Consider the following 26,337-nt stretch of genomic DNA (forward strand, 5'->3'; position numbering starts at 1 on the left):
TGCTGTTACTTACAGGCTGAGACAGTCTCTGCCATTACACACAGTAACTCCTGCAGTGACCTCTGTTTCTCCCTGTAACACAAATGATTGATATTTTCTCACACGTATCAAAATAACTGCCTACAGATTTTAAAGAGCTGCATTTCTTTTTCTTCTTTCCTTTAAGAATAGCTAAAAATAAAATATGATGCCTATGAGCAAAGAGGAAGACTCCAGAATCTTCTGAGAGGTACTGAGAGCTACATCTGTTGGATACCCTGAAGACAAAAATGTTCTTGAACTCGCTTCCCCGTTAAAAGCAGTGACTCAGCAGAGTTATTACAGATGTAAATTCTCTAGGAGACATCTCCAGTGTAAACAAAGCATTACAAGCTAGGGCCTTGCTGCAGGGTGGTCAGTAGAGTAAATCTGCTTGGGAAGACTCATGTGAGAGTGATGAAGGCATTTATCATTGGCATCAGAAGATCTAACAAAATGGAGGGGAAGCCTTGTGGGAACAGATCAGGCAGGCTCACTCATGCTCATCAATGCAGTTAATTGAACAGTTTTAAACACAGCTATACCATCCCTATAAAAAGTCTTGCAATTTTTAATAAAATAGGAGGAGACAATTAAAATTAATCTCAACAACTAAGGGTAAGAGCTGCATATTTTCTGACAGTAGTTCAGCTCTGATCGTTACCTAGATGCATTGCTTTTCCTTTGAGTCCCAAAGGGTTCATTGCTACCTTTCTTCTTACTCAGTTTTGAAAGTTTTGCTGATTTTTAATTCAAAGCATGCACCCAAGAAGGTCGATCATTTGCTGTTCATCAAAAAAAATTCCTTGTGACTTGACAGATGAACTGAATTCTTCTGAAAAGCTCAGTCAGGAGAGGTAATGAAAAAGTAGAATCAGAAGTGCAGTCAGGTACTGAAAAGTAGCGTCAGTGGCAGATCTGAAGTGTTGTGCTAGAATGCCCTTCCCTTGATATGAATCATCCAAAAGAAAGAGGAGCTTTTATCAGTAGGTGTACGTATTTGAGCATGCATATGTATATCTAATTCTCGTATCACTTGAGAAAATACATGACAGAAATAGGAATTAGTATGTTAAATATGAAGGCAATGTATCTCTGAACATGTTTGTGTACTAGAGAAAGTCCCAAGACATTTGAATTTTAAAGTCAAAGTAATACTCTAAGTCACTGTCCTGTTTTCAGCTGGGTAGAGTTAATATTCTTCATAGTAGCTGGTATAGTGCTCTGCTTTGGATTTAGTCTGAGAATAACATTGATAACACACCCATGTTTTAGTTGTTGCTCAGTAGCACTTAACCTGGCCAAGGACTTTTCAGTCTTTCATGTTCTGCCAGTGTGGACAGACTCAAGAAGCTGGGAGGGAGCAGAGACAGGACACCTGACCCAAACTGGCCAAAGGGGTATTCCATACCACAGCACGTCATGCCCAGTATAGAAACTGGAGGGAGTTAGCCGGAAGGGGCTGATCACTGCTCGGGTTGGACTGGGTTTTGGTCAGCAGGTGGTGAGCAGTTGTATTGTACATCACTTGTCTCTTTATCTTGGGTTTTAGTCCTCTCTCTCCCCCACTCTTTTTCATTATCAACATTCTCATTATTATTAGTATCATCATTATCAATATATTTTCAATTATCAAGAAATTACCAATAAATATTGAAATTTATTAATTTATTAAACTATTCTTATCTCAACCCATGGGTTTACCTTTTTCCAGTTCTCCTCCCTATCCCACTGAGGCTGGAGCGGGTGGGGGAAAGCAAGCAACTGGCTGCTGGTACTTAGTTACCAGCTGCAGTTAAACCGAAGAGTCACTTGAGACAGATACTTAGAAAGCTACATTTCAGCTGCATAATAGGGTATTTCTTGAAACCTGAGTTCAGCCTGGGTTGTTATGTGCGATAGATGCTTTCAGCCACAAGGTGAACACCAAAATGTACCTCAAGGAGAAATCCACCTATGAACTGTTTGATGTCAAAGAAACTGTCTGCACTCTGACAACAGTTTAAGGCTGAAACTGATAAAAATGCTGCTTTATTTTATGTCATTTCATGGCCTTCTTTTAAAGTGACTGGAGCAGTATTGACTGATCTAAATTGGTTATGTGTAACTGTGCAAAGAAAACCTATTTCTCATGAAATACAGATTAGCCCATGCTTAAGAAACAGCCCATGTTACTGTCCATCACAATAGGAATAAGGTCTGGCTAAACAATTTCCTCTTCTGGCTAAAATGGCTTGTGAAATTTTCAAGGATTTTCCAGCCTAGAGTTGGTGGTCCAGTTTTGACTCACACCAGTGGACTTGTAGCTAACTGGGGGAAATTAATGAGTACCTTTGTATGTGTTGGCCTGGCTGCTCAGCAGACATTTGGATCTAACTGTGGGGTTCAGTCCTGGAGCAAATGTCTGGTTCAAGCACTCCCCTAGGCATTGATAGATGTGTTAGCCAATTAAATTTGTTGTGCAGGCATTTAACTTCAGTTAGAGCAGGATGAAATTTTGTGGTGCCTTTCAAATGGTAGGTAGGTAAGATGTAAGACCATTACTTATAGTTGAAAGCTAAATATACACACCAAAGAATTTCCTATAAAGTTCTTTGGTGTCTAGAGTTATCTTAGAAGCATATTACTCAGAATCTAGCTGAACAGTGTGGTATAAAAAGGCTTTTGTTGACTGCAGCTTCTTCTGGCATCTACTTAGACCACTAAATGAGTTGGAGTCAGACCCACTGAATCTGGAAATGTATATAATTTGAATTGTGTTGATTTTTAAGAGTTTTGAGTCATTCCTTTAAAGAAAGCAGTTCTAGTAATGGGCTTGCACTGCTGCTTTTACAGCTGCTTGTTCTACTCCATAATACAACACAGCTAGTTTCATCTTCGTCCTTAGAGTTGCCTACAGTACTCTTAATGAAAGGGATTATTTCCCCCTTTTTTAAGATTTCTTTTATACTCTCCAAGACTAGATGTCTTGTCATACCATCTGAAATGATGTGAGTCCACTCCATTTTTCAAAGCTTAATCAACCCCTCCTTGATAATGCCTTTTGAGTCTCAAACCAAACGTAAAACCAGGAATGATCTGAAGATAATCCTTTCTTAGTTCTACTGTCTAGAGGCTGCAGCTGAGCTCTGACTCCTAGTGTAGTGAGGATAACATTCACTTTTGGTGAGATAGTCATTGTCTGGGAGGTCTTAACTCTGGTCAACAGGCATGATGCTTAAAGGCTGTGAGACAGAAATCACCATTATCTCTGTCGTGCAGATACAGAACCTCATTTACTCTGTGGAAATGTTGACTTCATTTTTGTCCTTCTTTTTCTTCTCCTTTTTCTGTGGGAAACAGCCCTCTCCATGTGTGAGCATGCCTTACTATTGAAGATGTTTCCTTAACAGAGTAACCTGGCTGCTCGTTGTGTTTATCCACATGCCTAGATATCTGTTAAAACCTTGTTACCCCTCCTTCCCTTCTCCCCACTTTTTAAAATAATGGTTCTCTGGATCTCTACTGTTTGGTTGTGGGGTTTTTCCTCCAACAGAGCAAGTATCATCCTCTGCACTGAAAACACAAGTAATGGTGTTGTCAAGAGTTCTCAAACACTCTGCTCTGCTGCAAGCTACTGAAAGGAAAAATGCCATCTGGAATGGTGCCTGATTGCATTAATGTCACTAGTAATGTCTTAAGCTGCTCTGTTCTGGTTTACTAATCAAATGTCAACTTTGCCAGTCCTGACTATTAAGCCTTTAAACAGTCCTTAATTTTCCTTTCACCTCTCTTGTGGGATTGGGGAGAGGGAAAAAAAGTGAGTAGCAATGATCCACTTTTCTCGTGGCAGCAGCAGAACCCTGCAGATGTGAAGACAAGAAGCTAGACTGGAGACTGTTGTCTTTCATGGAATGCACTCAGATACAATTTGATGCTTTCCTATGCTTGCACTCCTCATTCTTTCCAAATTTTAGTTTCTGAGTGTAACTCAGAACCAAAAATCCAGATAGAACCACTGTTCAAATACCAGACACTTGTATATAGGAGCAGTTTTCAGTAGCCATCACAGTTTCCCTGCTTACAAACTAATGCTAATGAGAAGTCCTTCTTTCAAGGAACAGGATGGGATGCTATAAAGGCCCATGTAGGGGAGGAAAGTCATACTCAAACTGCAAAAATTTGCCAACAGATTTTCAGCATTGTGTGGTACTCTCTAGAAACTCAAGGTAACCTGTGTTTGAGCATCCTGGAGAAACCTGCTTTTTCCACCCTGCAGTTGGCACACTGGTCACATGAGCATTGGTGGTGTTTTCTGCTCTGCATTTATTTCTGAGACAAGGCGTGTGTGTTTGAAAAAAGATCTGCTTTCATGTTGTTTGTTAAGAAGTGAGGAAAAGAAGGAACTGGAGGAAGCTGAGTCACTTTCAAAATGCAAGGGAGGAGGAGGGACTCCTACTTATTTCAGCCAGGACATGGCATGAAGTCCATACCATGAAAAGTATGAAGCTGTGCTCTGGGTACAGGAACTGCTTTTTCTTAGCAGCTTCTGGAGCTCAAGAGAGGAGAAAATGGGGACAAAATCAAGGTGGGAGCCTGAGATCCTGCTCAAAGAAGCACCTGATCCAAGATGGACTCTGCCTCCGTGCCAGTAATTTCTGGAGGGTCATGCTGAAGGGATGTGGCAGGATGTTTACGAGACACTAATCTTTTTTACCACAGCCCCTAACTAGAAGCAGAACAAACAAACAAAGCCTGCTTTTGTTAAAGCCTGAAGTGCCCATCATGCCAGGCACCACAGCATAAAGGTTCTCAAAGGGTCTGGATGCAGAGGTGAAAGTCTGCAACCCAGCAGCACATGCCCATGCTGGGAGACCTCTGGTCCTCAGCCTGTGGTTTCCTCTGTCTCTTCCTTTCCCACAGACAGGTTTGCAGGATGGAGTTTCCCCTTTGTTTCCTTCCAGAAAAGCTGCCATTGCCTCACTGCTAGAGACACTCACAGCTCAAGGTGTGGGCTCTTGCCACTTCTATGGTGACACATAAAGGGTGTTTCATTGCTATTCTGCCAGGCTGCAGACAGACTCAGCAAGCACGGCGTGGAACAGTCTATTCAGGTGTTGCACAAAGACGGTTAATAGCAAATACTTAACTGTTTCTGTCAGGAATGAGATTCTTTCATTCATGAGGAGCTGAATAAACAGAGTAGGTTTTGGGCTGTCATAGGTTAGACCAAGCCCCATTTACATCAGAGTTCATTACTGCTTTGGAGCTACAGCAGCAATATTGTGATTGTTAATGATTCTCCCCAAATTACTCCATCTGCTCCTTCCCTCTTCCCTATCACAGACATACACGCTCTGCCCAGGAAGGGTAGAAAGATGCTGAATGGTCCATTGCATCTTCTGTGCCTTACATCTTTTTGTCTGTGTGGATTTCCAGGGCCCAAAGGGAGAAAATGTTGGTTCGATCACTCAGCCTCTTCCCAGCAGCTACTTGATTTTCAGAGCAGCCTCTGAATCAGATGGTAAGTTTTTGTCTTCATTTGCTTTCTCCAGATTGCAAACTCTGTGCCAGTTAAGAAAATAGGTTGATGCAAAAAACAAAATGGTATGTAAAGTTAAAAATGATGGCTCACCCTGCTCGAGATGTTTGTTAGCAGTGGTCAGAATCAGTCAGCACGCTACAGGTACATTTCATGTTCCTCACTGAACATCCACTTTTCTGGCCATGTGTATGGAAGAAGGACCCAGGCTTGTAGCTGGGGAAAAACGCCATGTCAGTATATACTAAAGGATGAAAGGAGGTGATCCCAAAAGTGGGATGAGAGAGGAGCTTAACTATTTCCTCAGTTCAACAGAGACTTTAGTGGGTTATCTGCCTATGTCTTACACTAGGCAGGGATCTGTTGGAAAATGACACAGTAATATTGAAGAGGTGTGGGTAGAAGTCTCTCAACTGTCAGAATTTTCCTGTGTACTTGTTGTACCATGGTTTACAGTATAATAGGCCTAGATGCTGGTGACTCCACACATAAAATACCATTCACAGAATTATAGGAGGTAAATTTAGGTCAATATGTAACAGGCATGCCAGCTTACTATGTGAAAATCTCTATAAATGTCTTTAGTAGGCCTAAAATATCAGTGATTTATAAGTAGATAAGATTAAAAACATGTTTTCATTCCATTTGACCTTCAGACTACTGTAATTTTTTTTTGGTTGTTTGTTGGTTTTTTTTTTCTTTTTTGGTTGGTTTTTTTTTTTTTGGTGGTTTTTTTTTTTTTTCCCATAGCAAATTAACCCAGGCTGTTCATTTTATGGATATTTTTTACCTGCCCCACCACAGGTGCTCAGGTAGCTCATGCCATGAGCTCCTTTGGGTTGCATCTGGAGTAACTTTAAGGACACAAGCAGTGTTCATGGAGCACAGGGGACTTTGAAATAAGTGTCATTCTGGTCTAGTGATTAAATTTTACATATCCCTAAAGGCTGGAAATGGCACAATGCCAAATGCACCCTTTGACACTTAGAATAGGAGGAAACCTTTCATTAGAGGCTTGGAATGCTGTTCTTACTGCTGTGCAAAAAGGGCTGTTCATAGTGAGGGATATCACCTCAACACTGAAAGCTGCTTGCAGATGCTAAAATAGGGAAATGATATGGAAAGAAGTGGAACCTGTATAGAGCCACAGAAGTACATCTCTTTCTTTGAATGATCTTAAAGGTCTTTTCCAACATAGTTGATTGTACGATTCTGTGCGTTTGTAGCTTATGAAACAGTACAACTTACTTGTGTAAAGGAATACAGGATTCCAGCCCAGCTCCAAATATCACCTGTCTAGAAGAGGATAGATTGACACAAGAGTCTTTTTTTTTGGGGGGGGGCGGGGAGTGGAAGGTGCTCCTGGGATATAGCTGCTAAATTATAGGCATTTCAAACCTGGGCTATACAGACAGCCCACAAACAGTCACACAAACAGACACACAGAGTTCTTAGGCAACCAGGTAACTTCAACAACTGTCTGTCAATCCAGATTATCTAGATTATTATTTCCTTAGAGATCCATGTAACTTGTCTTTCCATTAACTTAATTAGAAAATGTGCAAAGGGGCCAATGTGGTCACTGTATGTGTTCAAGACACATTGCTGTCTCACAAAGTACTTTTTTTTCCCCTGGCATTTTAGTTATCTTCTAAATTAAAACTTTCATTCTGGTGGAAACCTAACGATTAAATCTTAAAGCCACCCTGACAGAGAGACCTGTGTCTGAACCTCTGCTCTCTCTTTTTATGATAATTGCCATAGGCCAGTTATGTGGAGTAGAACAGCTTTAGATTTGTTCTAACTAATCTTACACATAAAGGCTCCCAAGGTAGCAGTATCTCCCAGGAGATCATCAGAGGTAAAACTTTTCTAGCTGTGATCTCTCTGCTTGGATCATAGACCACATACTGAAAAAGCACAAAATGGACCATACCTGGCACATACGAATTTGCAATATTTGAATGCCTGCGGGAAGCTTTCTGCCCAGTGAAGTATCATAGGAGCTTAAAATAGTGAGTTACTGGAACGGATTTTTAAAGCCAAGACATTAGCCATGATCCTTGGGAAGCATGCAGAGGCCACGCAGATCAAAGAACTGTTACTTTAGGATTTAGTATGGTTTTCCTTGAGTTTTCTGCTTCTCTACAGTAGGGTCTTAAGGTCAGATGGAAAGCTAATGTGATCAAGGGAAGGAGGAGAAACTGAGATACCTCTCAATCAAATATTCTAAACATGTACATAGAGAATAACTAGGGCCTTTGATTAAGGATGAAATAATATATGCTCTTGAACAGCCCTCGCAATGCCCTAGAGCCATCTGCACAGTTCTGGAGCACCCACATTATGTCTGTTAGATCCTGAGAAGTCTGAGGATGTGACCTTGACAGCTGATGTGAAGCGCTGTGATCTGTCCATTTAAAATGGACTTCACCAAAAAAATAATATAGTACTGCACCAGAAATAATAGCATGAAAAATGGCATAATGTTCAGCTGAATGAGAGTTATTTGACTTCACAGCTGAGGTCAGTGAGAAGTACCTGTACCTTGTGTGGGAAGGGAAGGATGTGAATCCACAGGTAAGGTGGAAGAAGAGCTCGTACACTGAGGCTAGCTTTCCTCCCAAACACAAGAGCAGCCCTGGCATCATGACTATGCTATGCTCCTTTTGTTTGTTACTTAGCCTTCATGGGGGCAGTTTGGGGGTATCCGCTCCATTGAGCAGTGTAGACCTGCTAACTAATGGCCAAACACGCTTGGAGATGAGTGACTTGGAAATGGTATTAACATCAGTAGATGGTGTAAAACACACGCAGACAAGGACACAAGGAATACAAACTCTTAGATTTAAAGAAATCTGTATAAACTGCAGCAAATTAAAGCTTGTACTTTGCAATTAATACAAGTTGATTTTAAACCCATTACACTACTGGAATGGTTGTAGACTGTTACGTAGCTTTTTCTTCTGTAAAGAGGCATTTCCAAGAGGGTGAAGCTGAGATTGTTTCATTTCTTTAATGCACTGGACAAGCATAGAGGATGCAGTAATGGTCAAGAGAGATGGGAGGTTAAGGTAAAATGAATTAAGCTAGCTGACAAATGGGGCAAGTGGAATCTGTTCCCTTGCATAATGTTAGCATGTACTTGTAGTATGTTCCCATCTCCTCTGTAGATGCAATATTGTGTGAGTCTGCAGCATCTTTGAGGAGCTGTCCTGACCATGTTCTTCTAAACACAGTCTCCCATGCTAGTAGTAGAAAATGAACCATGGAGCATTTGGCAAATTTAAGAGTAATTCATGGAGGCCTCTGACTTGCTGGAGAATACTGAGTTGCAGCATATGTTAGATGTATGGTTCTGCTATCCAGGCAACTATATCATGATCAGCAGCTACATGGCCTACTTCTTCTCTCAGCATTTCAGAATCCATTTTTTCCCCTCTGCTGTACCATCTGTGACAGGCTGTTGGTAGGATTTAAGGTCCTGACTTCTGGGCAGCCTGCAGAACCACCGCCAAGCTACAGTAGGTCTCACATTCACAGACCACAGCAACAGTCTGCTTTGTGATGTGTTTTAAAGACAGCTGGAAGGTTATATCAGCCTACAGGGCTCAACCCGTACAAACAGAAGGTCTTTCTTTCTTACCAGTTTCAGAAAAGAAAATTGCTTTTTCCAAACCAGTGACTGTGTATGCATTTCAGATTTATGCTGATGAGTGGTTTAGGATTAGTAGTTTAAACCTGTTCCAAGCTCCTTGCCCAGACCAGCCTGGGGGTGCCTCTGAGATTTCCAAACCAGTGCCCCAGACCTCCTAAGCATTTTGAGTTACCTGCTTAAATCTCATAGTGCAGATCTTCACCTTGCCACCAAAGAGATTACTGTGGGAATTCAAAGTGGCAGATGACAAGGGTTAAAGGCTTAGCAGTGGAATTGTAAGCCACACTTACATTTAGTTCCTTATGTCTGTCCTCTCCTTCAGGCGTGTTTTGGCTTCATTGCCTGATGTGGATGGAACTGTGTGGAAATCCTGATGGTCTGGGTTATAGTGTTGTTTCTTTGCTAGGTATTTGGCCCGTCCCCCAGAATTGATGCTTTGGTCTGGGGAGGAAATTAGATTATTGAAATAAGGGTCACACACAGCAGCAGTGAACCAGGAGAAAGACTGCAATTTGAAATCAAATTCACAATGAAGTGTATCACTGGTTCCTGGCAGCACTGGAAAAAAGTTACCTTCTTAGCTTTATGTCTGCCCTTCATATTCGTTAGACCTTTCACAGCAGTTTAAAATCCAGGCATTTGCAACCAGACTTCATTTAGTTTGGTGCATAAATTGTACCTGCAGCTAATTAAGAGATTGCATCCTTACATCTTGACAGCCAAAATGTAAGAAATCATGCACACAGGCACCCAAGTGGTACAGCAAAATCAGCAGTCAGCTCAATACCATAACCTTAATGTGCACTGACTGAACCAAATCAGGCTCTTCCTTATCATTCGTGATTTGTGTGCACTTGAGCAAGAAGTCATCATTTCCAGGTGACAGTTTACTTCAGGTTGATTTTTAAAAGCATCCATCTTGCTAAGTGTGAGGCACGAGGCCAAAAACTGGATGACTTAAATAATTCAAGAAGAGTAATATTCCCTTAGTGATGCCTCTCTGGAGGAATGTGTGGTTACTAGATGTGAGGCTTTTGAAGTCCTAATTGGCAAGATATTAATCCCAGCCATTCTGTATCTACAGGAATGCAGTGGGAAAAAAGCATGGTCCCAGACTGCGATTTCAGTGTGCAATGGTGTGATTCCATCTCAAGCAGGTTTTTGTTATTGGTGATTGCTGAGAGATCAGTGGCTGGCTTCTCTGGGATCAGCTGTTGCAAAATATGGCAGATAGATAGGCTTGTTATGTCAAATTATGAGTTGTTCTAGGTGAATGAGGGTGACTGCAAAGAATTTCAGAGCTGAATAGCTTAGTGTTTTCAATACTTCCTGTTTTGCTGGTTTTTTTCTGTGGGATATTGTGGTAATTTTTAGATCTGTTTGAAGACTAGGACAGACTCTAGTTATTCCTTGAACTGAACCTAGGTTGGCAGCATAAGCAACCTTAGGTTGTTTTGGTTTGTTTTTTTTTCCCAAAGGGGAAGAAGAAATGTTTTTTGACACCTGGATTTAATAGTTCCTTTTGATTGTGGAAAAAAAAAGTTGGTGTGAGCGCATGCCAGCTCCTGTTCAGCCTTGCAGCCTCCAGATGTCCACGTGGTGCCAGCAGTGCCCTGCAGACCTGGGAAGTGTTCTGCAAGGAACCATAGTGATTCTCACATGCGCAGCTGTACTGCAGGAGTCATCTCAAAAGACCACAAGGTGCTTTTCCAGCCTGCTGAGCCAGAAGGCCTGGAGAAAGCATACAGAAGGTTTCGAAACGCATGTGGGATGAATGTTCGGATTTGTTTTTCTGAAGTCAAGGCAACCAACATTCTTTATTAGCTTTTTTCCTCAAACTTTTCGAGAGGAAAAGAACTTTGGAACCCAGCTGTGTTTAACTGATTTTTCAAAAGAGTTTCCTTTTGCAAATTGTCACTGATGACTGTGTCATTTTACTGTAAACACATATAACAGAGAAAAAGGGTTACAGGCCTATGCAGGGGAGACACCTCTGTTTGTTTTGGGATTCCTTGCAGTGAGTGCCACTGGGTGATGTGCAGATGTGTTCCTCTGACATCCCACTTTCCCAGGACATCTGTGATCATCATCTGCTAATGTGATGTAGGGAATGGATATTGAAACCAATGATCTGTGCATGGAGAGAGGCTGCTACAAAAGAGAACAGGAAACCAGGCTAGCGCTGGCACTCTGGTAGGACATCCACTTTTGCCACTTAAGGAACAGCCTCGTCAAAGAGTCACTCTTTCTCCGTTGTTGCTGGAGGGAGCCAAAGCTGGCTGGACAACCCACCCACCTGACCAGTTCAGGTACCAAAAGATGGGTGATGTGAAACATCCTCCTTGTGCTGGCCGCCAGTATGAGTGACGCAGCTGGACTTGACTTTAGACGTCAGAGCTGGGGATCTTCTCTGGGTAGAGTGTCATTTCTCCTCGTTATTCTCCTCACTGAGAACTCTTGTTAGCTTGGATGAAAGATTTCTGTTGCAGAGTTTTGTCAGCCGTTCTGTGTGGCTTGTGAGATATGTGGGAGCGTTATGCATAGATGGACTATTTTACTCTCTCCCTTTCCACTCCATAGCCCAGGTAAAAGTCAGAGCTTACTCTGCAGGCTGCCACTTGAGATTCAGTGACAAAATACAATGAAGAAAGAGTCAAGCTCAGAAATAACGTTTGAAAGGGAATACTTAGTTCACAGCTCCCAAGCAGAACAAGGCAATGCAGGTGGTTTTGAGACAACATGATCTCTGCAGAAATTGTCCAAAAGTAATCACTGCAGTGGAGTGCAGCGATTTGGTATAAAAGCTTAAAAGCCTATGGGGACATTCTGCCACAGGCTGACAAAATGGTCTTGGGTTTACCTTCAGAATTTAAACATGTGCTTGTTTTAAGCCACAATTTGTGGAAAATTGTAACTAATAGGTTGCAGTGTTTTACACTGCAGCTTTAAAAACCTCAACTCTTCTAGAAGAATACCACTGTAACTCCTTCACAGCTCTTTTTTGCTTTGTGTATGTGCACCATATTGGGCTGCCATTCCTCTCTGAAGGAACCCACATTTTGCATCCTTCTCTGATCCAATTACCTGGCATATAAAAAAACCTGACTTGAATCAACCACTCAAAATTAGAAAATGTGAGAATTAAAGTAACTATGAAGCCTTTTCACAGACTACCATGACTCTAGATTACAGCCTTTAATTATGTGACCACATGCTTTTTTCCTCTTCTGCAGTTCCTGAGTAAGTGAGTAGACTTGTCAGGTAAGCAATTAAGTAATACAAATGCTAGCATTTTTGTATAATTTTCACAATAAAGAAGAATATGACTCAATAGCAAGATCATTCAAATATAAAAACATTTCATGTAGGCCTTTAGCAAGGAAACAGGTTTACCTGTGTGCAGTCCCTGAAATTAAGAGGGTATAATTTACGGTGCTATGTTGCGATTAACACACTTATGACTTGCAGAGAATGTAACCTTTGCATTTGCAGAGGAAATCCCGTATTTTATGTCTGGTTTTGTGGCATGTATTTGTTTGGATTCAGAGCGCCACCTGATGGCTGAAGGCTCAGTTCTTAGCTTGGGGATGCTGTTACATCCCTTGAGTTCAGTTTCTATTAGAAATTAAAACAGGGGCATGCGCTGATGCCGTTTCTGTGTTCTGTGGGGCACAAGTAATGCTGACTGCTAATGCACAGCGAGTTCCTCTAAATCTCTATGTCTCTGCCTTGGAATATTAAAATGGATCTTTATTTTTTTATTTCCTTATGCTCTGTGAATAAGGTTTAAAAAAATATTTAATTTACTCATAAGCCCTTCCAGGGAATTATGTGAAGAGATGAAAAACCTAGTTACGTTATTTGGAAATTTCCTCTGGTAATGTGGACCCCAAAGCTTCGACCAAGCCCATAAGCTCCTGTTAGTACCAGTGAATACATGCGGCAGTGGATGTGGGGGGTTAAGAGTGCCTGTGGTGTAGTGGCCAGCATGGTCTGCTCGCCTGCAGCCCCAGGGAGACATGGGCTGCAGAGCACAGTGAGGGGGATGGCTGAGGAGACTTTGGGGTCATCCTTGCTGTCCTTGTTAGAATGTGTAACTGTAGCCAGTGCGTTGTTGTAACTGTCATAAGAGAATGTCTGTATGTGAGTGCTGCAGGGCGCTGAGGAGCTGACCTCTATTACTGCTCCAGGGTGCTCATGCTGATACAAATCAAGCTAGCTATCAGAGCACCTGATTTCATCAGCCCGTTGAATATAAAACGACATATGTAGCATTTCCAAATGTCAAAACTTGCAGTCCTCACTCTGCAGAACTGCAAAAGAAAAGCAAAGGTAAAGAGAGGGGAAATTCAAAGGAGATGAGTCTAAGCAGGAGTTGCTCCTTTGTACAGCATAGCCTGAAACAGGTTTTCATGCTGGTGGGTTTGGGAGGAAGGGGATATGGAAGTGGATTTGTGCTCAGCGCAGCCACTAACTCTAATGAGTTATCCATGCAAATCCTCCACATGGCGAGAAGGGAATAAATCTCTGTATATAAAACCTTAATGCAAGGATACTTTTTAAATACAAAATAGTGTGAAATCATTTCCAACAGTCTTCAACTTTCCTAATCTTTTATTAACCATTATTTGTGATTTTGTTATTAAATCATAAGCTGACACTGAAGGAATTTATGGGATGAAATTGGAATAGATGACTGGGCTCTGTGGTGTTTGTGGCTCAGTGTTCAAGAGCAATTCTTCAAAGTTTTGGCATATTTTTCTATCTTTTACTGTTGCAGCTTTGTATCAAAGCAATTACTGAAAGCTACTCATATTTATAATGATTTCTTTATATACATATGATCTGGATTTTTTTAAACTCTCATTGATCTTCTTATAGACCCAAATTTTGTTCGTATCAAAGTTGATGGGAATTCTGCTTAAGAGAACAGCAGGATCCCAGTGAGATTTATGTGTATGATTGATGCTAAGTGTATGATAGAACTGAATGTAATGGAAGCATTTCCCAAATGGGACCTAGGAATGAGCGTGGTCTAGGGAAATCCTGTTTGTAGCACTTGCCATTGCTAGAAACTAAATCCTTTTGTTTTCTTCGCTGCCTCTCAAACACACTTCCTGAGTATTGCAAAATATATTCTGAGGAGTGTAATGAAAATCTCTGTTTTACATGCTTGAAATTAGAGGGTAACTAACTCCCATGGTTCAGTGTGTGGTGTCCCTGTCCATGGCAGGGGGTTGGAACTAGGTGATCTTAAGGTCCTTTCCAACCCTAACTATTCTATGACTCTATGCTACATCAACTCTTGAATGTTCAGCCAATTTGCAGGTGTTCTGGCCTCATTAATGACTGCACTACAGAAGCAGGCTATTTTCAGGTGCTTCCAAAAATACGGTGACTCCAGCATTGTGGTAGTTATGCTTTAACACTGACACACAGCTTTTTAGTCTTGTATGGGTCATTTTAAAAGGAGCCAAGGGTCAGTTTGGATTCCTGTGCTTTTTCATTTGCTGCCTGCCTCTGAGACCTATGCAGGCCTTAAGAAAATCCAGTGAGGCTGTGCATAGAACTGCAGTATGTCTTGTCTCCATGCCGTCTTTATAATTGTTGGTGTTTGCAAAGGACACTCTCCAGGTAATGAATTTTTTGTGACAAAATGAGAAAAACTGATGCTCCACACAGATTATCTAATGGACTGGGCAGGGAGAAGGAGGGAAGAAAAGCAAGAAAAATAAAGAGAAAAAGGAAAAGTAAACAGCCTGACAAACAGCTCTCTCTAGCCTTAATCACTTTGGCAAGTACTGATCATCGTGGTTCTTATACAGAGTGACTGTTATTGCACCACTGCACCCTGTGTGGGACACCCAAGCTGGCTTGTAGTTCAGTGATCCCACACCAAGCAGGGGCCTCTGCTGTGCAGCGCAGAGCCTGGGTGTCTCCCTGACACTGGGTCATGTGTGCGATAGTGATACCAAAAGCTGAATGTGGGTTTGGAAGCATTACTTGCAGGCATTAGCTGCTAGGTGATTTCAAAGCACCATACCTATACACATTTTCTGCATCCCTGTCAAAATCAGAAACAGGCAAAAGGGGATATGAACAGGTTGTGAGAGATCAGAAGAAGAGATGCCTTTAAGGAAGGGGGAGTTGGGGTGAGCATCCCACTGTACTACCATTGCAGATGTGTCACTTGTGTAGCCACTAAACCACAGCATTTTTGGCAAGATAACTTAGGGATTATATACATGAAAAACAGGTTATTGCACACAGTGACTTCCTGGATTACAGTGAGCTTTACTCCCAGGCAAGAAGCTTTTGAGAAGCAGCGCATGAATAGTCTTGCTTACTTTCCTGTGCTTGAATATTTCCTTTTGTTTTCACAGGCCGATGCTGGCTGGATGCTTTGGAACTTGCCCTGCGTTGCTCCAGCCTCTTCCGGCTCAGTGCCTCCAAGCAGGGAAAGGATGGAGAAATGAACTGCTCGAGCGATTCTGCCCATGCGGGGCTCAACCACCTCTTGCACACAAGCACTATCTCAGACCAGGAGTTCTTCCAGTAAGATGGGGCTATCACTTCTTAATGCACAGAGAGGTTTTGCATGGCTCACACTCAGTGATTCCGTTAACTTCAGTATTGTCCTGCCAGAGTCCACTACAACCTGTTTGAAAAAGCAGCCTGTATGTTCATCTCCTGCATCCACCACTAATATATGTGTTTGGTCATCTGAGGTTTGTTGTCACCTAATGCTTGAGCACACAAACTGGGAGGGAACCTCAGCTGTGTTCCTGGGCCAAAATGCTGTCTGGACATGCTGGCGTGAAAAAAGGCTTGCCTAAGTAAAGACTGCAGAAACTAACTACTAGAATAGACCTGTAGTTTCACAGGCACAACCACAAGCAGTGTCTGTCTGTTGGCTAGCGCATATGGCTGTGAGTCTGAACTATTTTCTCAATAATGTGTTCTCTTTTCTAGTAATACTGTGTGATGGTCAGCAGAGTACACACACTGCATCCTTAGTTTTATAATTACTTTCTCTCTTTACAGGAATTTTGAGTGGTTTCCAATTTCTTCCTTGGTGCATCAGATAAATTTTTACATGAGGGAAAAAAGCCCCCGCAGCCTTCTTTCTATTCATATTCCTAGAATTACTGCAGCATTTTGGAAAAACTCACATCAAAGCTCTGTAAGCATTAAAAAACCCCAGGCCGTATGTGTTGCTTATAGCTAAATAGGCAACTTCAAAAATCCCTGTGGTGTAGACACTTGGCCTTGGAGTGGGAACTGGGAGATGTGTCTATTTCTAGTTCTGCTGATAGGAATTTGACTCTTAGAACTTACAGCAAGTGCACCACTGGTTACACGATTTTTAGGGTAGGAATTCTTGCAGTCTTCAAAGGTGATCCCTTGCACAGAGGGACTTCACCTTTAAGTGGTTTTCTTAAGCTCTGTTATAACAGCAGCGGAGTCCTCTTCAGAGTGTTGAGGTCTCTCTGGTAACATGGGACCAAAGCAATGGCAGCATTTTGGTCTGCCCTTTGCTCTCAGATGCTCTGGTATTCCCAGCATGTGTTTTCCAGTCCTGCTGTTTGGTTTTCTAGCTACAGATTAAAGAGCTTTACTGAAGAGCAATGGGAGAAGAGAAGGAAATCTGATGTGTTACCAGCGCATGGGCCCTACTACTTGTGCAAATACCTCTATTGTTCTTGGGCTTCTTCCGTAATACTTTACTTTCTAATTTCTTTATGCCTAAGAGAGAGTCTCTTAAGACTGTGCTTGCTGTGATCCTGAATCTAGGAATGCAGTGGACTTGCTTTTCAGCTAATTTATGTGTGTACTGAAGTCCAATATTAAAACTAAAATGGAGCATGTGGCACTGAGAACATTCAGGCAGACCCATGGCTACTGTAAGGAAGTGCAGAAGGAGAGTTAAAACCATATTAAAGTATTTCTTCAAAATATGATGTGTAAATGACACTTAAGTGATGCCTCTCTTTCACCTCTTAGTTGTTCAACATTAAAGCCTTCTTGAATTATGGGGCTCAGCAGTAGCACACTTGGCAGAGTTTTCAGGAGGACACAATACCCACAATTGGAGCCAGATTTTTTGACAGGCTCAGTTTTTAGCTGAGTCTGGTTCAAGGTGGGTGTTCAGCATCTGGTTGTCTGGGCAATATACTCTCCTTTCTGTGTCCCAGACTTTCCCCAGCGCTTCAAGACCAGCGGAGTTTGATGGTTGTGGGACAGGGGGACAACTTGCTGTCATCCTCATGGAATAAAGAACATTTAAACAAGGGAAAATGCAAACCCAAAACTCCACAAATGCTGAGCAGAGGGTTTTGCTTTGTCACTGACAGTGGCTTCCTCACAGGGATTCAATCATTCTAATTAAATGCCTTCCCTACAGGGAATCTTACCAATTAAATTGGCATGCTGTTGTTAGGGGGCCAGTTAATTACATTTAACTCTATCTTCAAATTAGACAAACTACTCTGTCAAGAAAAGAAAAAGAAAAGGGAGATGATGCATATTATAGGGAGAACAAAACCCAAGGGAGTTGGCAAAGGCAAATCTTCCATTGAGCCAAAGTTGCATTTGTCTGCTGGCTGTTTTGCTCCTTTCCTGCTGGGAAAGAAGTCAAGATTATACAGTGATTTTAAAATCTATGTCTTTAGTAGTGTATAAAAATGAGAGGGAGGGAACTGTGTGAGTGAATCAAAAGCTAAAGTACTGTGTAAGTCTGTGATTTTAGACAAGAGGCCTTTAGGGCACCAAGCACTCTTCTTTTTAATAAGAAATTGTATTTCTTGTGGCTTGCATGTCTTTTCTCCAGAAACCCCAGGAACCTGGCTGGTTTACTTGTTTGACAAGAGCCAAATGGATTTTTTTGCTTTGTGCAGAAGAGCAGTGTCAAGGCCAAAGAAGTCCTGGTCACTGACTGAAGTTTCCAGGAATGCCCCTAGAGAATAAAACACTGGTATAAGACATCTCCAATATGCTGAAACAGTAAATTAACCATGAGAAATGGCAAGTTACTCATGTTCATGGTGGAAATCCAGTGCTGACTTTTAGCATAGTCATTCCTTTCCAGCTTTTAAAAGCCTAGTCCAAAGCCCATTGGAAGCCCCTGGCAGGCCTTTACATTGATTTCAGTTCAAGCTCATAGTGTGGCTTTTGTTTTTAGCATATCATACATATTCAGTGATGATCCTGTTTGGAGGATTATAAGAGCCTGGCTGCACTTCAACATCTCAGGTTTGTTCCTCAGAATGGGGAGCATCTGTTTTCCCTTCGGTTCCCTAGAGCGGAACCTTGGCTCTGAATGTGTTAAGTCTTGCTTTGTTTGTGGCTGTGGGTGATCAGTGCACAGTTGAGTGGGATTTCATGTTAATTTAATTTCTTCTTGAACTAAATCTGAAATCCTTAAAAAATAATGGGAAGAAGCAGAAGAAACTAAGAAAGAGTTATTGGCTCCACTGAAACTTCAGATATTTCTCAAAGGTGAGGCAGGTGACACTGAATAACACTTGCTTTTCTTACAAATGTGAAGTAGAAACAAGTGCTACTTCTCAGCCATGAACCATAAGCCTTGTAATGAACTGTTCTCTCAAAGATTTTTACGGCATGGAGAAAACTTTCAGTAGGTCAGGGAGCATAGAAATCACGAACACTCATATTTAGGTGATCACTGAAAAATTAAGAAATAAGTTAGCTATTTAAATGATCAGCAACGAATAACTTCCTGGACCTACCATCCAGGAAGTATCTGTGCTGAGGAATCATGGGATGATCTCTATAAACAGCTCCCTCCTCACCTTTTTTCTTCTTCATTATATTAATTTCATGCATGTGTTATCATCTGTGTTTCCGGTGTATTTGGTTATCAATCGTTACACTTGCTGGTTGCTAAAAAGAAGTAGCATCCTGGCACTAGAACAATGAAGACGCATAACACCTAGTAGCAAATTATTAGTGCTAGAGTATAGTCATCATGATCTCTCTGATTTATGACCTTAGTTCTATCTTGCAGTAAAATTGTAAATTAAAAACCCCTGTAGTTTATATATATACACACATAGACATTTATGCATACATACATATATATATGCACAAATGGAATTAAAAGAAAGATTTTTCTAAAGCCACAGCAAGCTGTAGACAACACTTTCAGAAGAACTTTAGAAACTGAGTTTCTCCAGAAACTGAGCTGTGACTGTCACAGTGTGGCTTGCTTGGCATGTTAAAAATCATGATCTTATTTCAGTGCATAGCTGGAAGTTGAGATCTTCCGAAAAGCTGGTGCCAGTTCTGTGTTCTGACTCATCTGGAGTTTCTTTTAAATCTGGCGCTAACTAGCAATGCCTAACTATATTTAAAATAAATAAATTAAATAAAATAAAAGGCAGGGGTGTGTGCGGGTGTGGTGGAGAGAGAACAAGGTCAAAATTGGAGCATACCCAAAATGACCTGAGAAGAGTTGCCCATCGTGGAGAGGCTTCAAGCTTAACAGAACGTTCCCATGTACTGAGGAGAGAAATCCTGCATTGAGGGGGAAATGAACTACAGAAAGTAACAACACTCTTCAAGATCCAGGGCCTGTTTAGATCCTCTGGAACTCCTTGCATAGCTGGAAATATTTTCTTAATTGTTCTACCCAAGAGCAATTTTGCATGAGGATTTGGGTAAGGCATTTTCAGAGAAAGGCCAAGCTGAGAAGGTCAGCACCTGAAAGCTAGGCTAGGCCAGATCATGAAAGAGGAAGTGTGTGTGCAAAGACATGTATGACTTCGAAAAACAGGCATTTAGTGAATACCTTTCAGTGCCTGACCTCTGGCCCATCTAGTCATGTTTGCCATCTGCCATATGAACTGCATCTGTTTTATCAAATGGAGATTCTATAGGCTACTTGAGAGAGAAATTTTGGCTTTCTCTGCATTTTCTATAGCCTGTATCACTGGTTATGAAGCTTGCTACACCTTCCACGCTTTCCCTTGGATGCTGTTATAATCTGGATATTCTTCTTTCATGGGATTGTCTAGCCCATGCTTTCAACTCAGTTCTTCCCAACACATTCCCCAGGTTAGTTCATGGCTGTGTCTGTATGAAAATACTTGCTTCTGTTGATTTTTAAATTCCCCTTTTTTAGCGCAGGGCTGACTTAGGACCACCATCTGTTGAAATAAAGTAGCAATAGTACTGGGGAAAAAATAAAGTATATTATAATGTCATATTTTTCCCATATGCTACAATCTACTGGTTTGCTTTGGTAAAGGGAAAGATCTCTTCTGGTTGACACTTCAGTTCTCTAATTAGTAGTGTACAGTTGTTAGTGTGTGCTCTGTATCTCTCTGATATGTGGGCTCCAATCCAGAGCCAGTGGCAATTCTGCATAAGGGTTAAGTGGAGCTATGTGGCACATTTTAACAAATGCATTTTGGAGGGAAGAATTTTGATGGAAAATATCTCACTGTTTGCACAATAAAAACCATGCTTTTCCTGAAGTCACTGTCTTATACTCTCCTGAGCAGCACTCCCTATTTTTAGGGGGTGTTTTTACCTTCTCTAAAAGGCCTTAAGGAATCTGGCTTTGTAGCTGAAACTGAAGCAAGTAATGAACTGTGTGTTGCAGTTTGAACGAATCAGCCCTGGAGAACCACCACCATTTGGAAAATGATGCTTTTTCGGACAAGTCTGAGAGAGACAATGTAGAAGAGTCGGAGAATGAAATGCATGAGAGCAGCCGGAAAACAAATGAAAGCGAGAGCGATCAGTCAGAAATCCATGGAGAGGTCTCTCCGGGAAGTAAAGGGACGACTTACATTGAACAGATCTATGAGGAATTTGGGGAGGTAAGAAAAAAAAAAAAATTAGCTTTGCCTGTTTCTGTTAAAATGTCTCTGTTCATAGTATTTGAGTATTTGTCGTACAGACTTTTAGGTGCATGGCAGTTAAGAACTAGCTTTGAGAGTTCCAGTGTTTTACAGACAAAGCAATGCACATCTTTCTGCTAAATTATGTTGAATTATCATGTGCTCTAATAATTATGCATTACGAACAGCAGCTCTGCTACTGTGCTTTGGCGTGTTTCCAGCATCAGCGATTGCTTTAACCAGTTATTGCATTAAAATGCTGCACAGCATTGGCACAGTGCTTTGTGGAGCCAGTGGGAGGGAGAATTATTATTCTGGGCATGTGTGCTGGCCAATTAGGATGCTTGGTCCTTGCATGATACAAAATATGATACTTTCTTTTTTTTTTATTATGCATGGAACATCCTTTTTGTGTGTCATAATGGAGCATTTGAGCCACTTGATTTCTAAATGACAGTTTCTTGTAGGAAAGCCATTTCTCATGTCATTTAACAGCAGGAGGATGCATTTCTGTTCCATGTAAGAGCCTTTGTTAGCTGGATGCCACTGTGACATCTCTGAGGAAGACAGCAATAGGGAGCTGGGGGGATCCAAGTGTTTTGGGTGAGAATCAGTCTGTGCAGGCAGCAGGGGAGCTCTGCTGCAATGCTGGGAGGACTCTGAGCACTCCCTTGCATATTACTTTGAACAAGGAAGCTGAAATCTTGCTGGTGCTTCAAAGAAAACAGTTTTGCTGGAAAGCTGTTTCTTTCAATGAATTCTAGAATCATTTAGGTTGGAAAAGGCACTTAAGATCACTGACTCCAACACTGCCAAGTCCACCACTGAACTGTGTTCCTAAATGCCATATCTACACAGCTTTTAAATGCTTCCCGGGATGGTGACACAACCGCTTCCCTGGGCAGCCTGTTCCAGCGCTTGACAACCCTTTCAATGAAGAAAGTTTTTCTAATACCCAATCTGAACCTCCCCTGCCACAACTTGAGGCTGTTTCCTCTCACCCTATTGCTTGGGGGGGGGAAAGAGGCTGACACCTGCCTTGCTGCAGCCTCAAGTAGTTGTAGAAAGTGATAAGGTCTCTGGTCAGCCTTCTTTTCTTCAGACTAAACAACCCCAGTTCCCTCAGCTGCTCCTCTTAAGACTTGTGGTCGAGACCCTTTCCTCTTCCAATGCTTTCCTGAAAGTGTAAAACTAATATTGAGGAAACAAATAGAGTTAAATATATCCTAATTACACTCTGTGTTTCACTGAGTGATAAAACACTGAGGCTGATTAGGTGTCCCACATGCAGATTATATTACTGCTGTTTGTTTGTCCACCGACTTCTTGTAGCAGGACAACCTACATGAGAGACTACGAAAGATTGTCTCTACCATACTACCTTGCAGAGGTGCAGGAGGAGTTCAGTTTTGCCTCCTCCTTTCCGCAGCCCAACCACCCCCATTCCTCATGTTATACTTTATGTAGCCCCACTGAATCCATAGGAACTACAGAGTTATAGCTGAAACCCAACAGAATCCCTGGCTTTTTTACTGTTACCTGCACTTCTGTGCAGCCTTGTGGGGTGCTGCAGTTTTGTGCACGTCGCAGGCCTTTACTTGTATGTATGCTACCAGTTTGTCTCATTTAGAACTTGGGGGACTGCTTCTGTTCTTTGTTGATTATTCATTTATCCCCTAAATTTTTCTACACGTATAATGCTAAATCTTACAGTCTCTCATTTGCTGAGAATGTGTCTGAGGGGAGCTTCTTGTATGCATCCCACCAGGCCACAGGGATGCTGTAACAGCTTGGGCATGTTCAAACCTCCTGAGGGACTGCACTGCAGACTCCTCTTGATTAATGTTGGTCCAGGTGCGTGGAGCCAACAGCTCAGGAAGAGCGCAGTGGAGGTGAGCTCCCTGCCTCGTTCCAGCTCTCACAGACGCCCAGGGCTTTCTCTGCCACTCACTTGAGTGCTTTGGAGATTCCCTTCTCCCGGAACAGAGCTGATGTTTCTTTGCAGTAGTGTAGCTGAGCACCCACTCTTGTGCCAGGGCCAGGTATGCCTGGGTGAGCTTGGATCCCTCAAGTAAATGCAACTGCAAGAAGTGGTTTTCCTGTTTCTGCCCTGAACTTCCCTTTTCCTATCGTAGACGGGTGAATCATCTCAAACAGAAACTGTCTCTGAGGAGAACAAGAGCCTGATGTGGATCCGGCTGAAGCAGCTGCGGCCTGGCATGGACCTGTCACGGGTGGTGCTGCCTACCTTCATCCTGGAGCCACGCTCATTCCTTAACAAACTGTCTGATTATTACTACCATGCTGACCTGCTTTCCCAGTAAGCAGCATGCGGAGTGACCCAACATGGACATTTTTCTTGTATTTGTGAATGTGTGTTACGGTGTTAGCTTGGTGCTGGCTGGAGCCCGCTTGTATGCCTGAAAGGCTCCCAACTAATACCTAGGTCACTGGATTCAGTGTAAATCAAACAAGGCACCAGCTGCAGTGACCTTTTAAAGATAGACTGCTGCAAGTGAGGGACAAGGAAAATGGTTAAACTGTGGACAAAACGACCTTTGCACATGCATATGTTTGCCAGCATTGGCTGGAACTGATTGGGATTCAGCTCATGCCTTTGAGCATCTTGTGACAGAGCTGTGCCACCTTCTGGTCTTCGTGTACGCAGGAATAGGACAGAGCAAACAGAACTGTTGAGCACTTCTGCCCCAGAAGCAATATAATTATATTGGCTGATAAACAAATAAGAAACGTCTTTTAACACTATTGATGAGTGAACCTCCTGGGAGCAGCAGAGTAGAAAATAGAAAATATTATGCTTGCAGATAGGAAGGACCAGCCTTCTCAATGAGATATGCTTGCTGTATTTTAAAACCAGTGTGTGCAATATTCAAATAGGAGCACTGGTTACTCATGTTCGTTCTACTGCCTCTGGGTAATTTTAGAATGGTGGTATTTTCAAGCTTTGTTTGTGATATTTGTAACATCTGAAGTTAAGGAAATGCTTCTCCTCAGTGCTGAGAACTAAGAAAACTTCAAGAGCTTTGGAGATTTGTTAAATAAAGCTCTTTGTGGTACAGATGATCCTTCTAAGTGGATTTTGCAAGGTTAATTTTCAAATCTGACTAGATGGCTCGAAATATTTACTTCCAAATGTTTACCAATGGAATGGTTGTTTATGTTTACTTCCTATGTCATCTTTGAGTAGGGAGGGGTTGGATGAGATGACCTTGAGAAGTCCCTTCCAACCTAAATTATTGTATGAAATCTTAAAGTACTGAAAAAGACCATGTAGCAAGCACCTCAGCTTTAAAGATCTTTTAAGGAAAGGGGAAGCAAAGAGAGAAAAATAGAATTGTCTTTGATTTTGGTGGCATAAGTGTTGTTTTTATGACTCACAATGTACTATTGGCTGTAACTAAATGCTAGTGTGAGTATGAATGTCCCATCAAACCTGATACACTCCAGAAATTTTATTAGGCTTTTGGCAGGAGTGCCCAGCAAGGGGTGCCACTTTCTAAGCTGGCAGATACCTTTTCTGGCAGCAGCACAGAAGTTACTTCCATTTAGTACCAGGGAAATACTACTGGAATTAATATTATACCAGTATGAAATGAATGTGATGTGTGAACAGTATAAAGAGCATTTTATATTCTGTCCTGCAGGGCTGTCCTTGAAGATGATCCATACAGTCGAATGAAGCAAGTTTTGAGGTGGTATCTGTCCGGCTTCTATAAGAAGCCAAAGGTAAAAGAATGCATTAAGTTGGGGTTGTAAAGGGCATTGATATCTTCTGCTATGGCTGTGTATTTATTGCCTCTCCTTTGACACTTTACCTCTTCTGTTGTTCAGAAGATTTCTACCATTACTTTTAATACTGAAATTGCATTTGGTTTCAGAGTAGATGCTGAATGCAAAATAGTGTTGATCAACCTCAGAGCCTTTGCACTGGACAGTTACAAGGCAAAACTAGTCATCAACAAGTAACATGTTCTCAGATGCAAGATTTTTCCCTTTGCTCAAAGCACATTCCTTTCTTTTTTCAGGCCTATTAGTACCATAGTGCCATGTTTCCACATTGTTATTTCTGCTTCCATATGCAGCAGGTGCATACCAAGGTTTGATCATCTTGTAAAGCTTTGGTCAGGCAGTATTGCAGATTAAGCTGGTGGGAATAGCAGATGACCCCAAGTTCTGAAGCGGTATCTGAAGGGGGCCTATAAGGATGTTGGGGAGGGACTCTTCATTAGGGACCGTAGTGGTAGGACAAGGGGTAACGGGTTCAAACTTAAACAGGGAAAGTTTAGATTAGATATAAGGAAGAAGCTCTTTACAGTGAGGGTGGTGAGGCACTGGAATGGGTTGCCCAAGGAAGCTGTGAATGCTCCATCCCTGGCGGTCTTGAAGGCCTTGGGGGATATGGTTCAGTGCAATGTGTCCCTGCCCATGGCAGGGGGGTTGGGACTAGATGATCTTAAGGTCCTTTCCAACCCTAACTATTCTATGATTCTATGATATATATAATTGGTTCTTCAGTTTTTACTCTTGTGATTGAATTAGTTTAAAACATCAGGGGAGAAATAATTACACTGTTTGTGGACATCTCTGTAGAACTGGATTGCAAATCTTCATTTGTAGCAGGTTTTGGTTGCTTTGTTTTTCAGGGAATTAAAAAGCCATACAACCCTATTCTGGGAGAGACATTTCGCTGCTGTTGGTTTCACCCTCAGACGAACAGTCATACATTTTACATAGCAGAACAGGTAAGTTGCTTTATTTGGATGGTCAAGTGTTGCAAACAGCAGCCTGATTGCACCTCCATGCATAGGAACATGCTCCTCGTCTCACCTAGGAGAGGAACTTGGAGTTTTGTGTAAGCATCCAGAGTGGGACATTGGGTAAACCAGCTGCTAATCTTTTTTTTTCTTTTTAGATATACAGATACCGTGTGAGCTTTGATGGGCACTCAGGACTATAAAAACAAGTCTCCCCTATATAACATTAGCCTCTTCAATAAAGACCTTTGCCATTGGATTCTACCCTACTGTTTTCTTATTTTTAATAAAACATGGCATGTGTTGCCTCTGTCAAAAGGGGCATAAAACACATAACCAGATCCTACCTTCCTTTATTTCTAAACTTTTTGTAATGATTTTAATAGGAGGGAATTAAGGGTTTATTTCTATGTCTTGGGGGATAAATGAAGGGCAGAGCTCACAAGTAAACTGGCCTGACAAAATTTAGTTTGAAATTTACGGTGTTAATAAAGGGAT

At 41.8% G+C, this 26,337-nt stretch overlaps 1 protein-coding gene across 2 annotated transcripts in view; it reads left to right on the forward strand.

Moving 5' to 3' along the window:
• The window catches only part of OSBPL5 (oxysterol binding protein-like 5), a 61,231-nt gene that overhangs the window by 19,012 nt on the left and 15,882 nt on the right, over positions 1-26,337 (forward strand). For both annotated transcript variants that reach the window (XM_010022562.1, XM_010022563.1), the window contains 6 exons: positions 5,437-5,521; positions 15,581-15,752; positions 20,824-21,043; positions 23,200-23,384; positions 24,730-24,811; positions 25,729-25,827. In XM_010022562.1, the coding sequence (XP_010020864.1) occupies positions 5,437-5,521; positions 15,581-15,752; positions 20,824-21,043; positions 23,200-23,384; positions 24,730-24,811; positions 25,729-25,827 (843 nt within the window). The remainder of the gene's footprint in view (positions 1-5,436; positions 5,522-15,580; positions 15,753-20,823; positions 21,044-23,199; positions 23,385-24,729; positions 24,812-25,728; positions 25,828-26,337) is intronic.

The sequence above is a fragment of the Nestor notabilis genome, unplaced genomic scaffold (assembly GCF_000696875.1).
Source record: "Nestor notabilis isolate BGI_N333 unplaced genomic scaffold, ASM69687v1 scaffold649, whole genome shotgun sequence".
In the NCBI taxonomy this organism is placed as follows: Eukaryota; Metazoa; Chordata; class Aves; order Psittaciformes; family Psittacidae; genus Nestor; species Nestor notabilis.